The sequence below is a fragment of the Garra rufa genome, chromosome 9 (assembly GCF_049309525.1).
Source record: "Garra rufa chromosome 9, GarRuf1.0, whole genome shotgun sequence".
Lineage (NCBI taxonomy): Eukaryota > Metazoa > Chordata > Actinopteri > Cypriniformes > Cyprinidae > Garra > Garra rufa.
In genome coordinates, this window is record NC_133369.1 from 33,554,747 (window position 1) to 33,571,523 (window position 16,777).

Consider the following 16,777-nt stretch of genomic DNA (forward strand, 5'->3'; position numbering starts at 1 on the left):
ACTATAGTATTGTAAAATAAATATATTTTTAAATAAACTATATTTTTTATATATAAGTATAATTTCTTATTTGAATTATTATTGAATGAGGTATAACCCACGCATTTCTTTTCGAAATTTACCTGTGTATATCTATCAGTATCTAATTTCTTAGTAATTATGGTTTTGTAATCAAGCATGCTCTCGTCGTCGTCTTGGTACATATTTTCTCTATTACTGTGTGGTTAACAGGAGGAACCTGAACTATTTCTCCAGTGCTTACACAGCAGCTGTTAGTGCTGTAGATCCAGATGCTGGAAATGGGGAACTTTCCATTAAAGTTCCTTCTGAGCTCTGGAAACAAGGAGATGGTGAGTAGATCAAGCAGTATAAAGTTTTAATGTAGGGCTGGACAATATATCGAACGATATTGTGAGGTGCGTTTAGTCAATGAAGCCGGTACTTTGATTAGTAGTAAATCTCCATCACGTGCGTTCCGCTCAGGTTCCGCTGGAGCGGCAATTAATACACAGACGCGTAAATCTCTGACAAGCTACGCCATATCGAGCTCAATATCGCATTCGATATTAAGCTCGATATGGCGTAGCTTGTCAAAGATTTACTTAATTGCCGCTCCAGCGGAACCTGAGCGGAACGCACGTGATGGAGATTTACTACTAATCAAAGTACCGGCTTCATTGACTAAACGCGCCTCACAATATCGTTTGATATATTGTCCAGCCCTATTTTAATGTGGCGTTTGGAAACTAAAGTTGCCATGTCTGTTTGAAATGGTTATGCCTTGATTCTTTTGTAAATCTAATGGTTGTAAGAACTTATTTTCTTGATAAACTTGTTACTATTTTTACAGAAAAGTCATGTTTGTTTTTGCAGCAATTACATAATCAAATTACTAGAGGAAGAAGGAGAGTTCTCTTTACTTTTTTGATTATTAGTATAGACATAATCGTAGCAGGTCTATTACACTATACTGCATCATAATATCTTGCCAAGACTAAGTAAAAAATTTGACCACTCATGCTATGTAACACACAGCCTCACTGCGAGTACTCTAAAGTTGAGATGAATGAAAAGTAGTAACAGGTCCTTTCTTTCATATTGTCACGTACATCCAAGTGATTATCGAAAAAGAGTATATAGAGATCTGGGACTTGGTTTTATGAATTCGTTGTTCATAGGATTTTTAGATGTGGGCGTTGCACTCAAAAATGGAGGCAAATAAGCCTGAGCTTATGTCCCCAGAGAAAAGTATGCCACTTTCACTGGAAGATGCGAAAATAATGGTGTTTTGTGTGCTCATTTTTTCAACTGAAAAAATAAACAACTTTGTACTAAAGTGCCAGAGCTTTTGATGTCACAAGTGCCCACTATGCCTCTTAATAATGCGTCAAAAAAAGGTCTGATCTAAAGGTTTTTTTGATCAGTAAGTTTTAAAACAGAATTGTATTCAGTAATACTAATCAGTCTGTCTTGGTGCATGTGTGCAGAGATGAAAGTTATGAAGGTGTACATTGAATTTTCATTGGACCAACCGAAGGGAGGGTTGCATTTTGTGGTACCTGATGTGGAAGGAAGTATGGCAGAAAGAGCAGCCCATGTTTTCTCCTTTGGCAACCAGAATTCCACACGGTAAACTGCATTGCATGAAATGGAAGATAATCTAAACTTTAGTCGTGGTTAAAGATTTCACAAAAATTACTGAATTATGGTGATTCATAAAAATGATTACAGATTACAATCCTGTTTCTGCATTATTTTATTGATTTATTTTATTTATTTGTACATCTGTGTGTATGTGTATGAAACTAATTGATTGATTGGTATTTCTATTACTGACTATTATTCTTTCCAAATCTTCTTTACTAGGTTCTGGTTTCCATGTGTAGACTCATACTCTGAGCTGTGCACATGGAAGCTGGAGTTCACAGTGGATGCCTCCATGGTGGCAGTGTCCTGTGGGGATCTAGTGGAAACAGTCTACACCCACGACATGCGCAAGAAAACCTTCCACTACATGCTGCCCATCCCCACTGCAGCCCCTAACATTTCCCTGGCTGTGGGGCCCTTTGAGATTCTTGTGGACCCCTACATGCATGAGGTTTGTGTGAGAGAAAATGTAATGTACTGTCATATTTAGTTTTAAATCCAATCTTTAGTAGTTTGGAGAAGTTCATACATTGAAAAATGTAACTGTAGCTGGGTACATAGCATGGGTCATTAGAAAGTTTTCAAAGGTACTGTAATTTAATATTTTTCATTAAATATAGAGCCCGACCGATTTATCGGCAGGCCGATATTATCGGCCGATATTAGCCATTTTCCAAACTATCTGTATGGGCATTTATAAGGGCCGATAAATGAATATTTCAAGAATAAAATAAAAATGGATGAAACACCTTTCAACCATGTCATGAGTGTTGGCGTTGTACAGTTTGTCCACCAGAGGGCACTCTACACCGTCCCTGTTGGCAACACTCCTGTATAACGCGCTACACATCCTGCAACCTGCTGATCCCGCCAGAGTCGGGCAGAGAGAGAGCCAGTTATCCGCGAGTGAGATCATCGGTGAAGTGTGTTCATGGTAGGGTTGGGAATTAAAAATCGATTCTGATTCTGGAATTGGATACTTAAGATAAAGAATCGAATACTTTATATCAGGGGTTTTCAAACCTGTCCTGGAGCCTCCCCTGCCCTGCACATTTTGCTTGTCTCTCTCATCTAATACACCTGATTCAAATCATCAGCTCATTAGTAGAGACTGCAAGACCTGAATTGGGTGTGCCTAATAAGGGAGACATACAAAATGTGCAGGGCAGGGGAGGCTCCAGGACAGGTTTGAAAACCCCTGCTTTATATAAAATTAAAATGTCGATTCCTCTTATCGATTCCTGGGTGCAATTTTTCATCTAGTGATCTGCCAGGACCTTGTGTGGTAATGTAAACATCAGTCTACAAGATGAATCACGCGAAGTGCTCAAAGGTGTGGCTACGCTTTGTAAAAATCGAAGACAAAGCTACCGCTGCACGCAAACTTCATTTTAGTAGAGATCTGCAAGGGACGGATGTTTTTTGTCCCGCGCCAGCCCGCTCCAAAAGGAATATATGTTATTTTGTCCCGCAAAAGCCCACATAAAAGTAACTTATACCCCCGCGGGAAGACAGGTATCTACTTCATCTCTTGGCTGCATGAAACAAACCCTCCCATTAATGTAAAGGCAAAGATGATCAGAGTAATAGTAACGAACTCTATCAGTGGAAGACCACTAGCATTAACATTAATGAGCTTGGAAACCACAACAAACTTATTCTGCCCAAATAAAGTAATGATTACTGTATTTATAACTAGCATATCTCTAGTTACACTCTGTGGATTGTAAAATGTAAGTTAGACTTGCGAGGAGTGAACATTTAGACATAGAGAAAAAGTATCAAACGTAGCTTGTGCATAAAAGTTAGCTTTTCTTTTACATGTGTGTGAAATCCAATGACGCCAAGTGTGCGTTGCAGACTGTCGTTCAGCCGCGGCATTAACGAGTCACGTAATGGATTTAGATCGCTAAATAGTAGGTTTTAGAAGGCAGGCAGCAACTGATGATTGAAAATGGTTTGATGTAGCTTGGTGGAAAGAATTTAAAAAGTGCAGGTAAAGGGATAAGCAAGCTGACATTGTAATTATAAGGTAGCTTATTTTTATACATTTTATTTATCAGAACTTAAATATATTTTGATGTTCCTCTGTTCCGTTGTGACAATAATATTTTAGTGAATACTCATAAATAACTACAAATAACTATTCTTGTACTAAAACCTGCCTCTGCTGGACTGGAGCTATTGAGGATTGACTGATTCAGTACACTACCTCATATTCTGTTAGCAATTTATATTTTGCTGTTGTTGTTATTAATCAGAACTTAACAGAATTTGTCTCCAGTCCTATTCAAAGTTATATTTATGAAGCTTACCAAGTCTTTTAAAACTGCAAACTTTGAATTGGTTGTTGTTGTTTTTGTTGTTTTGTTCAAAGGACTTTACGTTTCGTATCTTAAGTTTGTATTTTTATACATTTTATTTATCAGAACTTTAATATATTTTAATGTTCCTCTGTTCTGTTGTGATAAAAGAAACAAGTTTCTTTTTAAAATGCATTGTCATTATGTTATTTAAAACTCATAAATAACTACAAATAACTAATGTTAGGGAAATCTGTCAATGTTTTGTTGCGCGTTTCTGAAATAAAAAAAAATAATAAAAAATATAATAATAATATATATATATATATATATAATTCCATGGAATGTCTGGATTCTGGATTCTGATTGGCTGGCAGGTGTGCAGTAAAACCGTTTAATGCACAGGTAGTTCCAAGTCAGTTTAATCACCGTTCTATATTAATGTGCTGCTTTAATTGATGCACGCAAACAAACAAACAGACAGACAGAGAGAGAGAGTGCAAGAGGTCGGACTCGGAGATCTGTCATCTCGCTCTCTCTCTATCGCCTTCTCGCTCTCTCTCGGTCGATCAATAATTTACTGAAACAAATCAAATAAATGTGATCTTACCTAGGGCTGGGCGATATGGCAAAAATTGAATTTTGATAATTTTTTCCCCATATTGAACGATAACGATATATTTCGATATAAGCTGTTGATGTTGCCAGCTTTAAAAGGGTATCCCAACAATGACTGAAGCCACAAAAAATAAAGGTTTCATTAAATTACATTTTAAAGTATAGTTTATTAACAAAGACAGATTACATATTTGGCCTTAAAAATTAAAACAACTTACTAAAATAAATTAAAAAATAAAAGTTGTGACAAAGTATGGCAAATGAGAGTAAATGTACAAAATGTAAACAAAATTATTGTAAAAAAACATCATTTGTAACACAATTAGACCACAGTGTCTGGCTTTAAGAGGCAGATCAAATGTGCAAAACATAAAATTTTACAACTTCTAATTAGTGAACACAATTTGTAAAACTTTCACATTATTATCTTATTTATTTATTTATTTATTTTTGCCAGGAAGACTACTCTGTCAACAGTGTCTGGCTTTAAGATGTATCATTAGTGGCAAAATGTGCAAAATGTAAACAAAAATATACGACTTTTTTAAATATGGCTCAGATGTGCGGCTGGACCATAGGTCGGTGCAGGGCTCGAAATTAACTTTTTTACTTGGTAGCACTGGTGCTCCTAACTTCAAAAGGTGACTTCCCAATGAATGTTAAGGAGCACCACAACTGCCAATTGAGCAGATCAGCCAGCACTCATCCGACATTTCTTTTTAGTAATGCACCTTCTTGATTTTTCATGAATGGCCAATGTTTTGCAAGCAAATGGGCTGATTCGGTTTATTTTATTTATTTTTTAGTTTATTTTACACCTTAAGCATGGGACAAGAATGAATGAAAATATGAGTACAAGATGATTATTTTCTCTATTATAGGTCGAGCTATTTAAATTAGAGGCAACCACTGCATTTTTAAGCAATCTACACTACAAATAACAAAAAAGAAATTACACAGTTCTTTCTTAATCTAATTGAGTGCAGACAATAAATGCAGTCATAATCAAAGTAGGCTACTCTCTAAATATTTAAGTGCAAATAGAGACCAAATTTTTCAATGCATGATACAGAGTAATAGACTACTACATAACCTATTATAGCCCACTTTCTAATAACACCCCATGTTATGTAGCCTAATTTGCGTGCATTGTGGAATCGTTCTCTAAACATGGGGTATTAAAATTGCTTCTCAATGCGAGTGCGCGTTTTGCTTTCTGTTTCAGTTTTAACAATCGCACGAACCTCTGCGGTGCTGAGCGAGCATTCTATAATAAAAAAATTAAAGTGGAGGGGACACAAAAAAGGATTTTGAAAAGTGTCACCAGTGGAAATTACATCCCTAAGTGAGTTGAACTCTGCCACTGATGATCGTCTGATGTGAATGCTGCGTTGGACAGGAGGCTACAGAATTGCATCTGCCAGAATGTGCGCTGTAGCACTAAATATGTTAGACCACGCTTCTTCAAAAGCAGAATGAGGATACCTTTTATTTGTCCACAATCAAAAATCGTCATATCATACATCCCTAATTGCAATGCAGTTTGTGCAAATCTGCAAAAGAGGTTGGTTGAGAAAAAAAAAGCGGAGCGCAGTGTCGGTGACAGGCGCTGATTGACGGCTAATATCTAAAATCTGCATTAAAGTTAAGGATGTAACGATGATTAAATGGTTATGTTGGAGAGAACGGCGAGGCTGTCACTGTATCAGCTCACAGCAGTCTGTGCAGTAGGCTAGCGAAAGTCTTGTAAAGAAATGCAAACAAGTCCATCCAGAACAATTTCTCGCACTCGCACAAATGCTCTCAAATATAATTTGAGGTCGCGTAGATTAAACTTTGGGAGCATACGCGACCAAAACGGTCGCAAATTTGAGCCCTGGGTTGCAAAGTATCTCACGGTCCTTGGATTATTTTCCAGCTTTCCGCGGCAGTCTTCATACAGAGACAGTGCGGTTTTGTAAAAGTATTTTCTGCAGGGAGTTCGTACCAAGTTTGCTTCAGAAAGTGCGGTAGGAAATGAACTTTGTACTTTGACGCACGCTGCACGCTGATGGGCTGTTGTCGCATATTTCTGCTGTGTGATTGGCTCTTACATTAATCCATATCGAGCAAAAAATGTCTACAGCTCATCATCGTTATCAAAATAAATTTTATCGCGATTCGATATGATATCGTTTATCGGCCCAGCCCTAATCTTACCGCACTATTTAATGTCTGTGTCTGATTTGAAGCGGGCAGAATGCTAGAGTTGCGTGTCATAACTGACGAAAATAACCGTATTTTTTACCTATTCGGTCAAATATTGCGCTGCAAAGAGCAGTACTAGTTTTAACTTGTCTATAACTTCGCAAATGACCATGGAATAAGCGGGATAATCAACGGCTTGCCGTGCATTAAAGGATTTAAAATGCACGGCAGACCGTTGATTATCCCTTACATATATATATCTCGGATTTTAAAACCAACAATATTTGTATCGGTATCGGCCTTCAAAATCCTTTATCGGTCGGGTCTAATTGAATATTAATATTGTCTGGACATTTACTTCCTTAGGTCTAGGGCTACACAATTAATCAACATAAAATTAGAATTGCAATTATTGAATCAGAAAGGTCTGTGATTTAACTAATTAAATATATAGTGGTTGTTCTGTGTGTATGTTTCAAGATAAAACTATTCATTATTTACTGCGGCTCACTATCTGTTTATTTTAGACTGCAATAGTGGACAAAACATTGAACTGAAAACAGAAGTCATTGATTGTTGTTAACATTATTATTTTTGTGGTAACACTTTAGATTAGGGAACACATTTACAGTTTTCTGTCAGTCGCTTCCGTTACTAGCGTAACCTCAGTTTCCTGAGATAAGTAAACTAGCATTGCCTCAAGGGACAGTGTTTCTAAAGCACACAGTGTCATCTGCTGTTAAAAACTAAGCTCTGAGTCGATTCAAGAGAGAATCGCAATGCATTCGGAAAATCTCATAATTGATGCATGAATCAATTTATCGTTACACCCCTATAAGATAGTCGGCGAGGTAATTCATTATGCAGAATCCCATCTGTCCCAAAGGGGAAAGAGCCACGTTCATGCAGTTCATAGAAGTGTGCGCGGCCAGAGACAGTTGGAATGGCAGGACTTAGGGTTGTGCCTAGGGTTGGGTATCATTTAGGGCTGTGTGATATTGAAAAAAAAAAAAAATCTCAATGTTTTCTGGGATTTTATTGATAGTGATAATTAGACAATATTTTGCTGTGTGTGTTATTGTTCTTGAGGGCCACTGTGCTGACTCCTAAAGGTTTTGATATTCTTCATATTTTGTGTGGTCAGTTTACAGCAGTAAAGGAAATTATTATTTTCCAATAAGTTTAAATTAATTTGACCTTTTATGGGCATTTTTACCTTTATAAAGCCTTTTTTTTCTAAAAGTGTGCATCATCTTTTGAGTCAGATTCATACATTTAATCAGTCAATTATAATAATAATACATTTAGGCTGTTACCAAACAAATTAAATCAGCATTAACAAAATTAATCTTTGCAGAAGTTGCATATGAAGTTGCATTTAGATGTATTTACACATGTTAACGCATCTGGTGTCAGCAAATCATTTAAACCACTGGTCTCAAACTCAATTCCTGGAGGGCCACAGCTCTGCACAGTTTAGCTCCAACCCTAATCAAACACACCTGATCCAGCTGATTAAGGTCTTCAGGATCACTAGAAACTTCCAAGCAGCTGTGAGTTGGAGCTGGTTGAAGCTAAACTCTGCAGAGCTGCGGCCATCCAGGAATTGAGTTTGAGACCTCTGATTTAAACGGTTGATTCATTCAGGAACAAAACACTGTCATGTTGCTCAGAGACGCAAAACAGTAGTGTGACTGTGTTTGGAATTATTTTTGTTGAAGAAATTGAGCAAAAACAGGAAATATGCTGTCTAAAATGTAAGTCTTTTACCATTAAGCTCTTGTTTATTGAACTGTTGTATAAAATCAATGCCACATTTGAAGTCTTGCTGATTTTTGAAGGAAAAACGCCACTCTTTGTCTGATGTTAATTAACTATATGAAATTATATAAATATATACACTTTCTGGCCCATATTTTGAATTATGTGTTCATTCTAAATGCATTTTAATAGAAATGCAGTGAAAGAACACACTCTAAATGCGTACTTGCGAGACTTCATCACGTGTTGTAACGTTATGCGTGCTCTCTGTAGGCGTGTTTTTTTTCCCTATATATTTGATAATGTAAAATCGCACATCGTTAAAACAACAATTGCGATATTATTGCAGATGATCTGTATCGCACACGCTGGTATTGTTTGAATTTTATCAATTCCGATTCTGCTTATTGGTTCAGATTCTTTTTGATTCCCAGTTTCGATTCCAATGTGACTAAAAAATTATATCAAGCATATTTATTTTGTTTCTTTTTTTGCTAAATATTTAGTTGCAGCTGAATACCATGAACAGAAATCCTCAGGCTACATTAAAACTGGATTCGCTTAAGAGCTGTTTGCAAAATCGAGCGGTGATTTTGGATAAATGGAGTTGTTGTTGTTTTTTAAATGGAAGTTGTGGTTCTCTCATAATTTAAAAAAAAAAAAAAACAGACTGCTAAACAAAATCACATGTAGACCTAATTTATATGTGAATGATTCAATGACTACGTTTACATGCGCACGAATAATGCGATTATATCCAATAATCGGAGTAAGGACATAATCGCATTATGATGTTTACATGTCAAGATCAAAGCTCTTCACTCCGGTTTACATGGAACTTCCATTATTCCTATTATTCATTGCATTATGTTCATGTCACGCAATGTCCACAACATAAACTCAGTGTGTCGCCTTCACTGCCATCGTGTCTAATCTGCAAGCAGGCGCGGCACCAGAATATTTTCTTTAACTGGGCTAACGGGGGGCTAGACCAATATGTGGGGGCTAGACCAATATGTGTGCTAAGAAAATAATCGATATTCATGACGTCAAAGTTACTTAATGAAGAAATTGTGTGGTTTTTTTTTTTAAGAAAAGCAGCTCTGGTACACACCACATTTAACAGAAGCATTAATACAAGTGACCAGAGTTCTGCATTCCAGCCCGAGCCCAACGGGCAGCAGCAAGCATTTTCAAGAGTTCCGCGAACAAGCGCACATAAAAGCCTAAAGAGTGCCTAAAGATTCTTGTTCCTGACCAAGAGAGCCCATCCTCTTTGTTTTCTTTATAGTAAAAGTAAATATCGTTTGTGAGTGCACAAATAAACGTAGCCCCTTTACAGTTACGAATAATGTATTACTCTTACCTTTGCAAGCAAAAAAGTCGTTGTATTTTAAGATGTTTGCAATGCAAGTGATCGCGCTAGAGCCTGTAAAGCCTGTAAATGTCCTGTAAAGCTCGCGTTAGCCTCCACTCTCCGCACAAACGAGGATATGAGGATATAGTCTAACAGCACATATATAGGTTAAACGTTTAAACTAACATTTTGATATGCTTGAACTGTTTAATATCTATAGATTTTATTTTGGCAAATCGTGATGATTTTAAAAAGGCCAAATTGATCAAGCATATCAACTCACGGTCTGCCGCTGGCCGCTTGGTCATTAAAAAACAAAAAAAAAACAAAACTTATATTTAACAGAAAAAAAAAATGCTCCAAACGTTTTTCTAAATTAACTTGATAAAAAATTGAAACTTAATATAATTACATTGCCATTTGGCCTATAACTGAACTATTTTAATAGTTGAAAAAGTAATATAAGCTGTTTTGGGAGAAGTGGCCAAAAAGACATGCAAAGACATTTTACATGCAAAGGTAAGACATCAAAACTGGACAGCACCATGCGCTCCGTGAGACTGGGTTGTGCGCTCAACATTAACACAATTCATATGAATGCGTAATCAGAACTGTGCATACTTTACACTTAAATTAAACATTAAACGAACACCACATCTCAATCTTAGTGATTATGTAATGGATTAAATGTAGCCTAATGCAGGAAACTGCGCTTACATGACGCGTGTGGCAGATTACTGTGACAGATATGTGCTAACAGCACGGGACAGCACTCTTCTATCTCAGCTGGTTGGGGGGCTAAATCGGGATATTCAAAATTCTGATGGGGGGCTATACCCCCTAGCACCTGTGTAGCGCAGTCCCTGTCTGCAGGTGCGTGGCACGTCATTCGTGTAAATCACGAGCATGCGCTCTCTGGTCAAAGCGGCAATACTGCAATTAAGGTGTTTACATGGCTGTATATTTCGATTAAAATCGGCGTGCGCCACCTATGTTAATACGATTATGCTTGCTGTGATTATGAGCTTAATCGCATTATTATAATCGAAGTATTGCGTTTACATGAAGAAAAGTTTAATCGCAATATTGCCAAAATCTCATTATGATCGCATTAAGAGGGTCCATGTAAACGCACTCAATGACTCACTCAAGATTTACTTGGTTCGTTACTGGATTAATTTTTTTTTGAATGAATGATCAAAGACAAATACATTATTAACAGCCCCTTTTCGCGACAAAAAAATGAACTGTGTGCTTGAAAAGAGCGTGAAGCTGCTTTATTCATATACATGACAGTGGCTCTCTTTAGGTCAGCTTGAATGTTCAAATCACATTGGTATGATCGTACACTGCATGGACAAATCAAGAGTGATCACAATGTTGTGATCACACAGTAATTAATAGAATAGAATCACATTGGTGTTTCAATCGTGTTTGTAATCTTTAACGATTTGTTAAATTAAAAGTGCTTTGTCATGTTGGTGGTAGGATGATATGAAAATTGACCATATCGCCCAGCACTAGCAGGACTGTTTATTGATAAGCCACCCCCTTGAATGTGAATTTTAAGCATTGTGTGTGATAATGCTATCTGTATCCACTGATAAAACTAGTCCACAGGGCATATTTGTGCAAGGATCTGTTTCAAAGTCAGCATCTTGAATGGCCATTTCATCAGCACATGGTTCAGATGCCTGAGATCGAGTACAGGCCTGAGCCCGCCATCTTCCTTGGGAATGAGGAAGTAGTGGCTGTAAAAACCTGACTCGTAGTACGCTGGAGAAACCGTTTCTACGGCTCCTTCTGCAAGCAGAGTTTGAACTTCAGACCTTAGAACATTTGCATCGTTGTCATTTACCGAAGTTTGAATAATACCTCTGAAGCGAGGTTGCCTGCGAGCGAACTAGAGAGTAACCTTATTCTATGATCCACAGAACTTAACTTGACACGCCCGGAATGGCTTTCCAAGCGGTCCTGATTTTTTGAGTAGGTAGATCCGCTATTACAGCGGTAATGTGCTCGGGCCCACGTTGGTTGGGAAGGACGGGCTCAGGATGAACAATGTTTTCGTCACCCGGAGTTAGGGAAATGGAAAGCGTTTAGCCACCTGAGGGTGCTGTCGGGCTTTGCAGGCTGCTGGGAAGACGAAGCCTTCTGGCGATCTTTTTCTTCACTGCCATCAGTGGAGGTGAGAGCAGAAGAATTATAAGAGTCGACACACACCACACCTTGGAAAGTTCATCCTGAACGTTGATGACAACCCAGTTGGCATCTTCATCTAAGTGGCTGCTGACAGGCTCTTTTGGAGCCGGCCATTCTTATCCAAGATTTTCCACAGTTGAAGCAGTCTTTGTTTGTGCAGCTGGACGGATGTAAATCAGAATCAGAAAGAGCTTTATTGCGAAGTATGCTTGCACATACGAGGAATTTGTTTCAGTGTTAGAAGCTTCCAGTACTCGGAGACAACAACGCACAGACAATAAAAATGAGAGAATAAGAAAAATTACACACATGTAAGCATAAATAGACCAAAAATAAAAATAGAATCTTGATACATAGGGAGAGACCTTTTGAAAGGAAACTCCTTAATTTGCTGCTTATTGGTTATGATTAAGGTAGTGGTTTGTAGTAGTTATGTTTAGGTATGGGGGTTAAAGGCGTCATCGGATGCAAAACTAACTTTTACATGTTGTTTGAACATTAATGTGTGTTGGTAGTTTGTGTACACAACCACCCTACAAGCCACCCAGTAGTATTTTTTTAATCTTTAAAAGTAATATCCCCTTTTTAAAATCAGTTCACACCGACAGAGGCTGCTCCCACAATAGTAGAGTGACATGAGCCCTTACCTTAGACCCGCCCTCACCGAGCTGAAACAGTCAGACTGAGGTGTTCTGTTGTTGGATGTAATAATGAACACAGCAGTCGTCATTTACTTCCGACATCTGAGCCGCTGAAGACGCAGGAGATTTGATGAAAGACTGCTGAAAAAGAGATGTGAAAGAGAGGCTCAGAAGTATCACTGGAAAACAAAGGGTTATGATCAGGCAAGAGCTTTAGGATCTTTATTAAAGGAACACTCCACTTTTTTTGGAAATAGGCTCATTCTCCAACTCCCCCCGAGTTAATAAGTTGAGTTTTACCGTTTTGAAATCCATTCAGCCGTTCTCCTGTTCTGGCGATATCACTTTTAGCATAGCTTTGCATAGATCATTGAATCCTATGAGACCAATAGCATCACGTTCAAAAATGACCAACAAGTTTCGATATTTGTCCTATTTAAAACTTGACTCTTCTGTAGTTATATCGTGTACTAAGACCGGTGGAAATGCAAAGGTTCAATTTTCTAGGCTGATAAGATTAGGAACTTCACTCCGATTTCGGCGTAATAGTCAAGGAAGTTTGCTGCCGTAATATGAACGAAGCAGGAGCAGTAATACCACGCAGCACATGTGCAAGTGCTAAACTAGCTGGGAACTCATTTCTGATTATACTCTGCCTGCTTCGGCCATATTACGGCAGCAAACTTCCTTGACTATTACGCCGGAATGGAAGTGTAGTTCCTAATCTTATCAGCCTAGAAACTCGCAGCTTTGCATTTCCACCGGTCTTAGTACACGATATAACTACAGAAGAGTCAAGTTTTAAATACAACAAAAATGGAAACTCGTTGGTCATTTTTGAACGCGATGCTATTGGTCTCATAGGATTCAATGATCTATGCTAAGCTATGCTAAAAGTGATATCGCCAGAACAGGAGAACGGCTGAATGGATTTCAAAATGGTAAAACCCAATTTATTAACTAGGGGGGGGAGTTGGAGAATGAGCCTATTTCCAAAAAAAGTGGAGTGCTCCTTTAATATTAGAGAAGTTTTTTATTGCAGCAGACAGCTAAGTGGGAAGGCCTGAAAACAGGCACCAAGATTGTTTTGATTCCGCTTCATACACGAGTAACACTGGTTTTAAGGGGATGCACTTTTTTCCAGGGGTTTCAGAACAGCATAATCGATACTGCGTCACCAGGCAGGCGTGGCCTATTTGAGAATTTGCATAGGTCACCGATCATGCGCAGTTTGGGAAAAGCCATTTGCTTCAGATTCCTCCACGATCGCAGGGGTTTCGTGCCCTTCATATTCATATACAGTATCATGAAATACCTTTTCATAATCGCAGGGGTTTCATACTCTTCATATTTATATTCATATACAGTATCATGAAATACCTTTCCACGATCGCAGGGGTTTCGTGCCAGATACACTTCATATTTATATTCATATACAGTATCATGAAATATCTTTCCACGATCGCAGGGGTTTCGTGCTCTTCATATCCGTATCATGAAATACCTTTCCACGATCGCAGGGGTTTCGTGCCCTTCATATTCATATACAGTATCATGAAATACCTTTTCATGATCGCAGGGGTTTCGTACTCTTCATATTTATATACAGTATCATGAAATACCTTTTCATGATCGCAGGGGTTTCGTACTCTTCATATTTATATACAGTATCATGAAATACCTTTCCACGATCGCAGGGGTTTCGTGCCCTTCATATTCATATACAGTATCATGAAATACCTTTTCACGATCGCAGGGGTTTCGTACTCTTCATATTTATATACAGTATCATGAAGTACCTCTCCACGATCGCAGGGGTTTCGTGCCCTTCATATTCATATACAGTATCATGAAATACCTTTTCCAGATCGCAGGGGTTTCGTACTCTTCATATTTATATTCATATACAGTGTCATGAAATACCTTTCCACGATCGCAGGGATTTCGTGCCAGATACACTTCATATTTATATTCATATACAGTGTCATGAAATACCTTTCCACGATCGCAGGGGTTTCGTGCCAGATACGCTTCATATTTATATTCATATACAGTATCATGAAATACCTTTCCACGATCGCAGGGGTTTCGTACTCTTCATATTTATATTCATATACAGGTATCATGAAATGCCTTTCCACAATCGCAGGGGTTTCGTGCCAGATACACTTAATATTTATATTCATATACAGTATCATGAAATACCTTTCCACGATCGCAGGGGTTTCGTGCCCTTCATATACAGTATCATGAAATACCTTTCCACGATCGCAGGGATTTCGTGCCAGATACACTTCATATTTATATTCATATACAGTGTCATGAAATACCTTTCCACGATCGCAGGGGTTTCGTGCCAGATACGCTTCATATTTATATTCATATACAGTATCATGAAATACCTTTCCACGATCGCAGGGGTTTCGTACTCTTCATATTTATATTCATATACAGTATCATGAAATGCCTTTCCACAATCGCAGGGGTTTCGTGCCAGATACACTTAATATTTATATTCATATACAGTATCATGAAATACCTTTCCACGATCGCAGGGGTTTCGTGCCCTTCATATACAGTATCATGAAATACCTTTTCACGATCGCAGGGGTTTCGTGCCAGATACACTTAATATTTATATTCATATACAGTGTCATGAAATACCTTTCCACGACCGCAGGGGTTTCGTGCCAAATACACTTAATATTTATATTCATATACAGTGTCATGAAATACCTTTCCACGATCGCAGGGGTTTCGTGCCAGATACACTTAATATTTATATTCATATACAGTGTCATGAAATACCTGTCCATGATCGCAGGGGTTTTGTGCCAGATACACTTAATATTTATATTCATATACAGTATCATGAAATACCTTTCCACGATCGCAGGGGTTTTGTGCCAGATACACTTAATATTTATATTCATATACAGTATCATGAAATACCTGTCCACGATCGCAGGGGTTTTGTGCCAGATACACTTAATATTTATATTCATATACAGTATCATGAAATACCTGTCCACGATCGCAGGGGTTTTGTGCCAGATACACTTAATATTTATATTCATATAACGTTACAGTGTCATGAAATACCTTTCCACGATCGCAGGGGTTTCGTACTCTTCATATTTATATTCATATACAGTGTCTTGAAATACCTGTCCACAATCGCAGGGGTTTCGTATCAGCTTAATTTATTTTAATAACACCTGTGCTTACTTTACGACCACCTCTTTTTTAGATTGCTCACACATCAGACTTACTGACTAATGATCTATGAAGAAGATGTCTCCTTCCTCTTCTGTCTTCATTTCTGTTCTCATATCTTTGGGCAATTTTTTAGTCCAGTGTTGATGTTAAGTTATAATGACCTTGTTACATTGTGATGCAATATGTTATTCCATTTGGAAAGATATTTAATTTACGCCACTACAGTTGCAGCTCTAAGTTGCGCTGGTATTAATTATTTTTCGAAGGTATTAAAAAGGTAGTAAAAGGTATTAAATTCAACCTAAGAAGTTCTGTATATACCCTGTTTAAGTGACTGCCTGCAGCTGCTGTGCTGGTGGCTTCTAGCAACAAACTCTTTGTATTTACTATGCTTTATTTTTTTCATGATTTTTTTTTTTTTTACATGTCTGTTTGTTATGATGAACAGACATCCACTTGCATTCATGTGTAACCAGCTAGAGCTAGAGAGGCCAGCTAGTGAGATTTTTGCAGGTAAACCTGCTTGCACAGGGTTCAAGACTGACTCGAGCGGTTAGAATTGTAGGGTGTTTTGAAGGTGGAGTAATGAAGAGAGAGGGACGTTTTGGTTGATTTTCAAATATCAACAATGTCCAGCGGTATTTTTGAAAAATCAGTTATTGCACCTTTAATATTATGCTGCAGTAAATTCTATAATATGCAATTTCTAAATATGCAAGTAAAATGCATATTTCCCTAATCCAAAGTGTTACTATGTAAAAAAAAAAAAAAAAAAAATCCTTATTTGTAAAAATAACACTTTGTTATTTTATCCTGAACACTGCTGTGAGGGTGTTTCTAAT

General features: G+C 37.7%; 1 protein-coding gene across 1 annotated transcript in view; it reads left to right on the forward strand.

Annotated features, from left to right (window-relative positions):
• The window catches only part of taf2 (TAF2 RNA polymerase II, TATA box binding protein (TBP)-associated factor), a 43,030-nt gene that overhangs the window by 905 nt on the left and 25,348 nt on the right, over positions 1 to 16,777 (forward strand). The window contains exons 2-6 of the mRNA XM_073847833.1: positions 177 to 350; positions 1,488 to 1,629; positions 1,867 to 2,098; positions 11,552 to 11,626; positions 12,006 to 12,061. Of these exons, the coding sequence (XP_073703934.1) occupies positions 177 to 350; positions 1,488 to 1,629; positions 1,867 to 2,098; positions 11,552 to 11,626; positions 12,006 to 12,061 (679 nt within the window). The remainder of the gene's footprint in view (positions 1 to 176; positions 351 to 1,487; positions 1,630 to 1,866; positions 2,099 to 11,551; positions 11,627 to 12,005; positions 12,062 to 16,777) is intronic.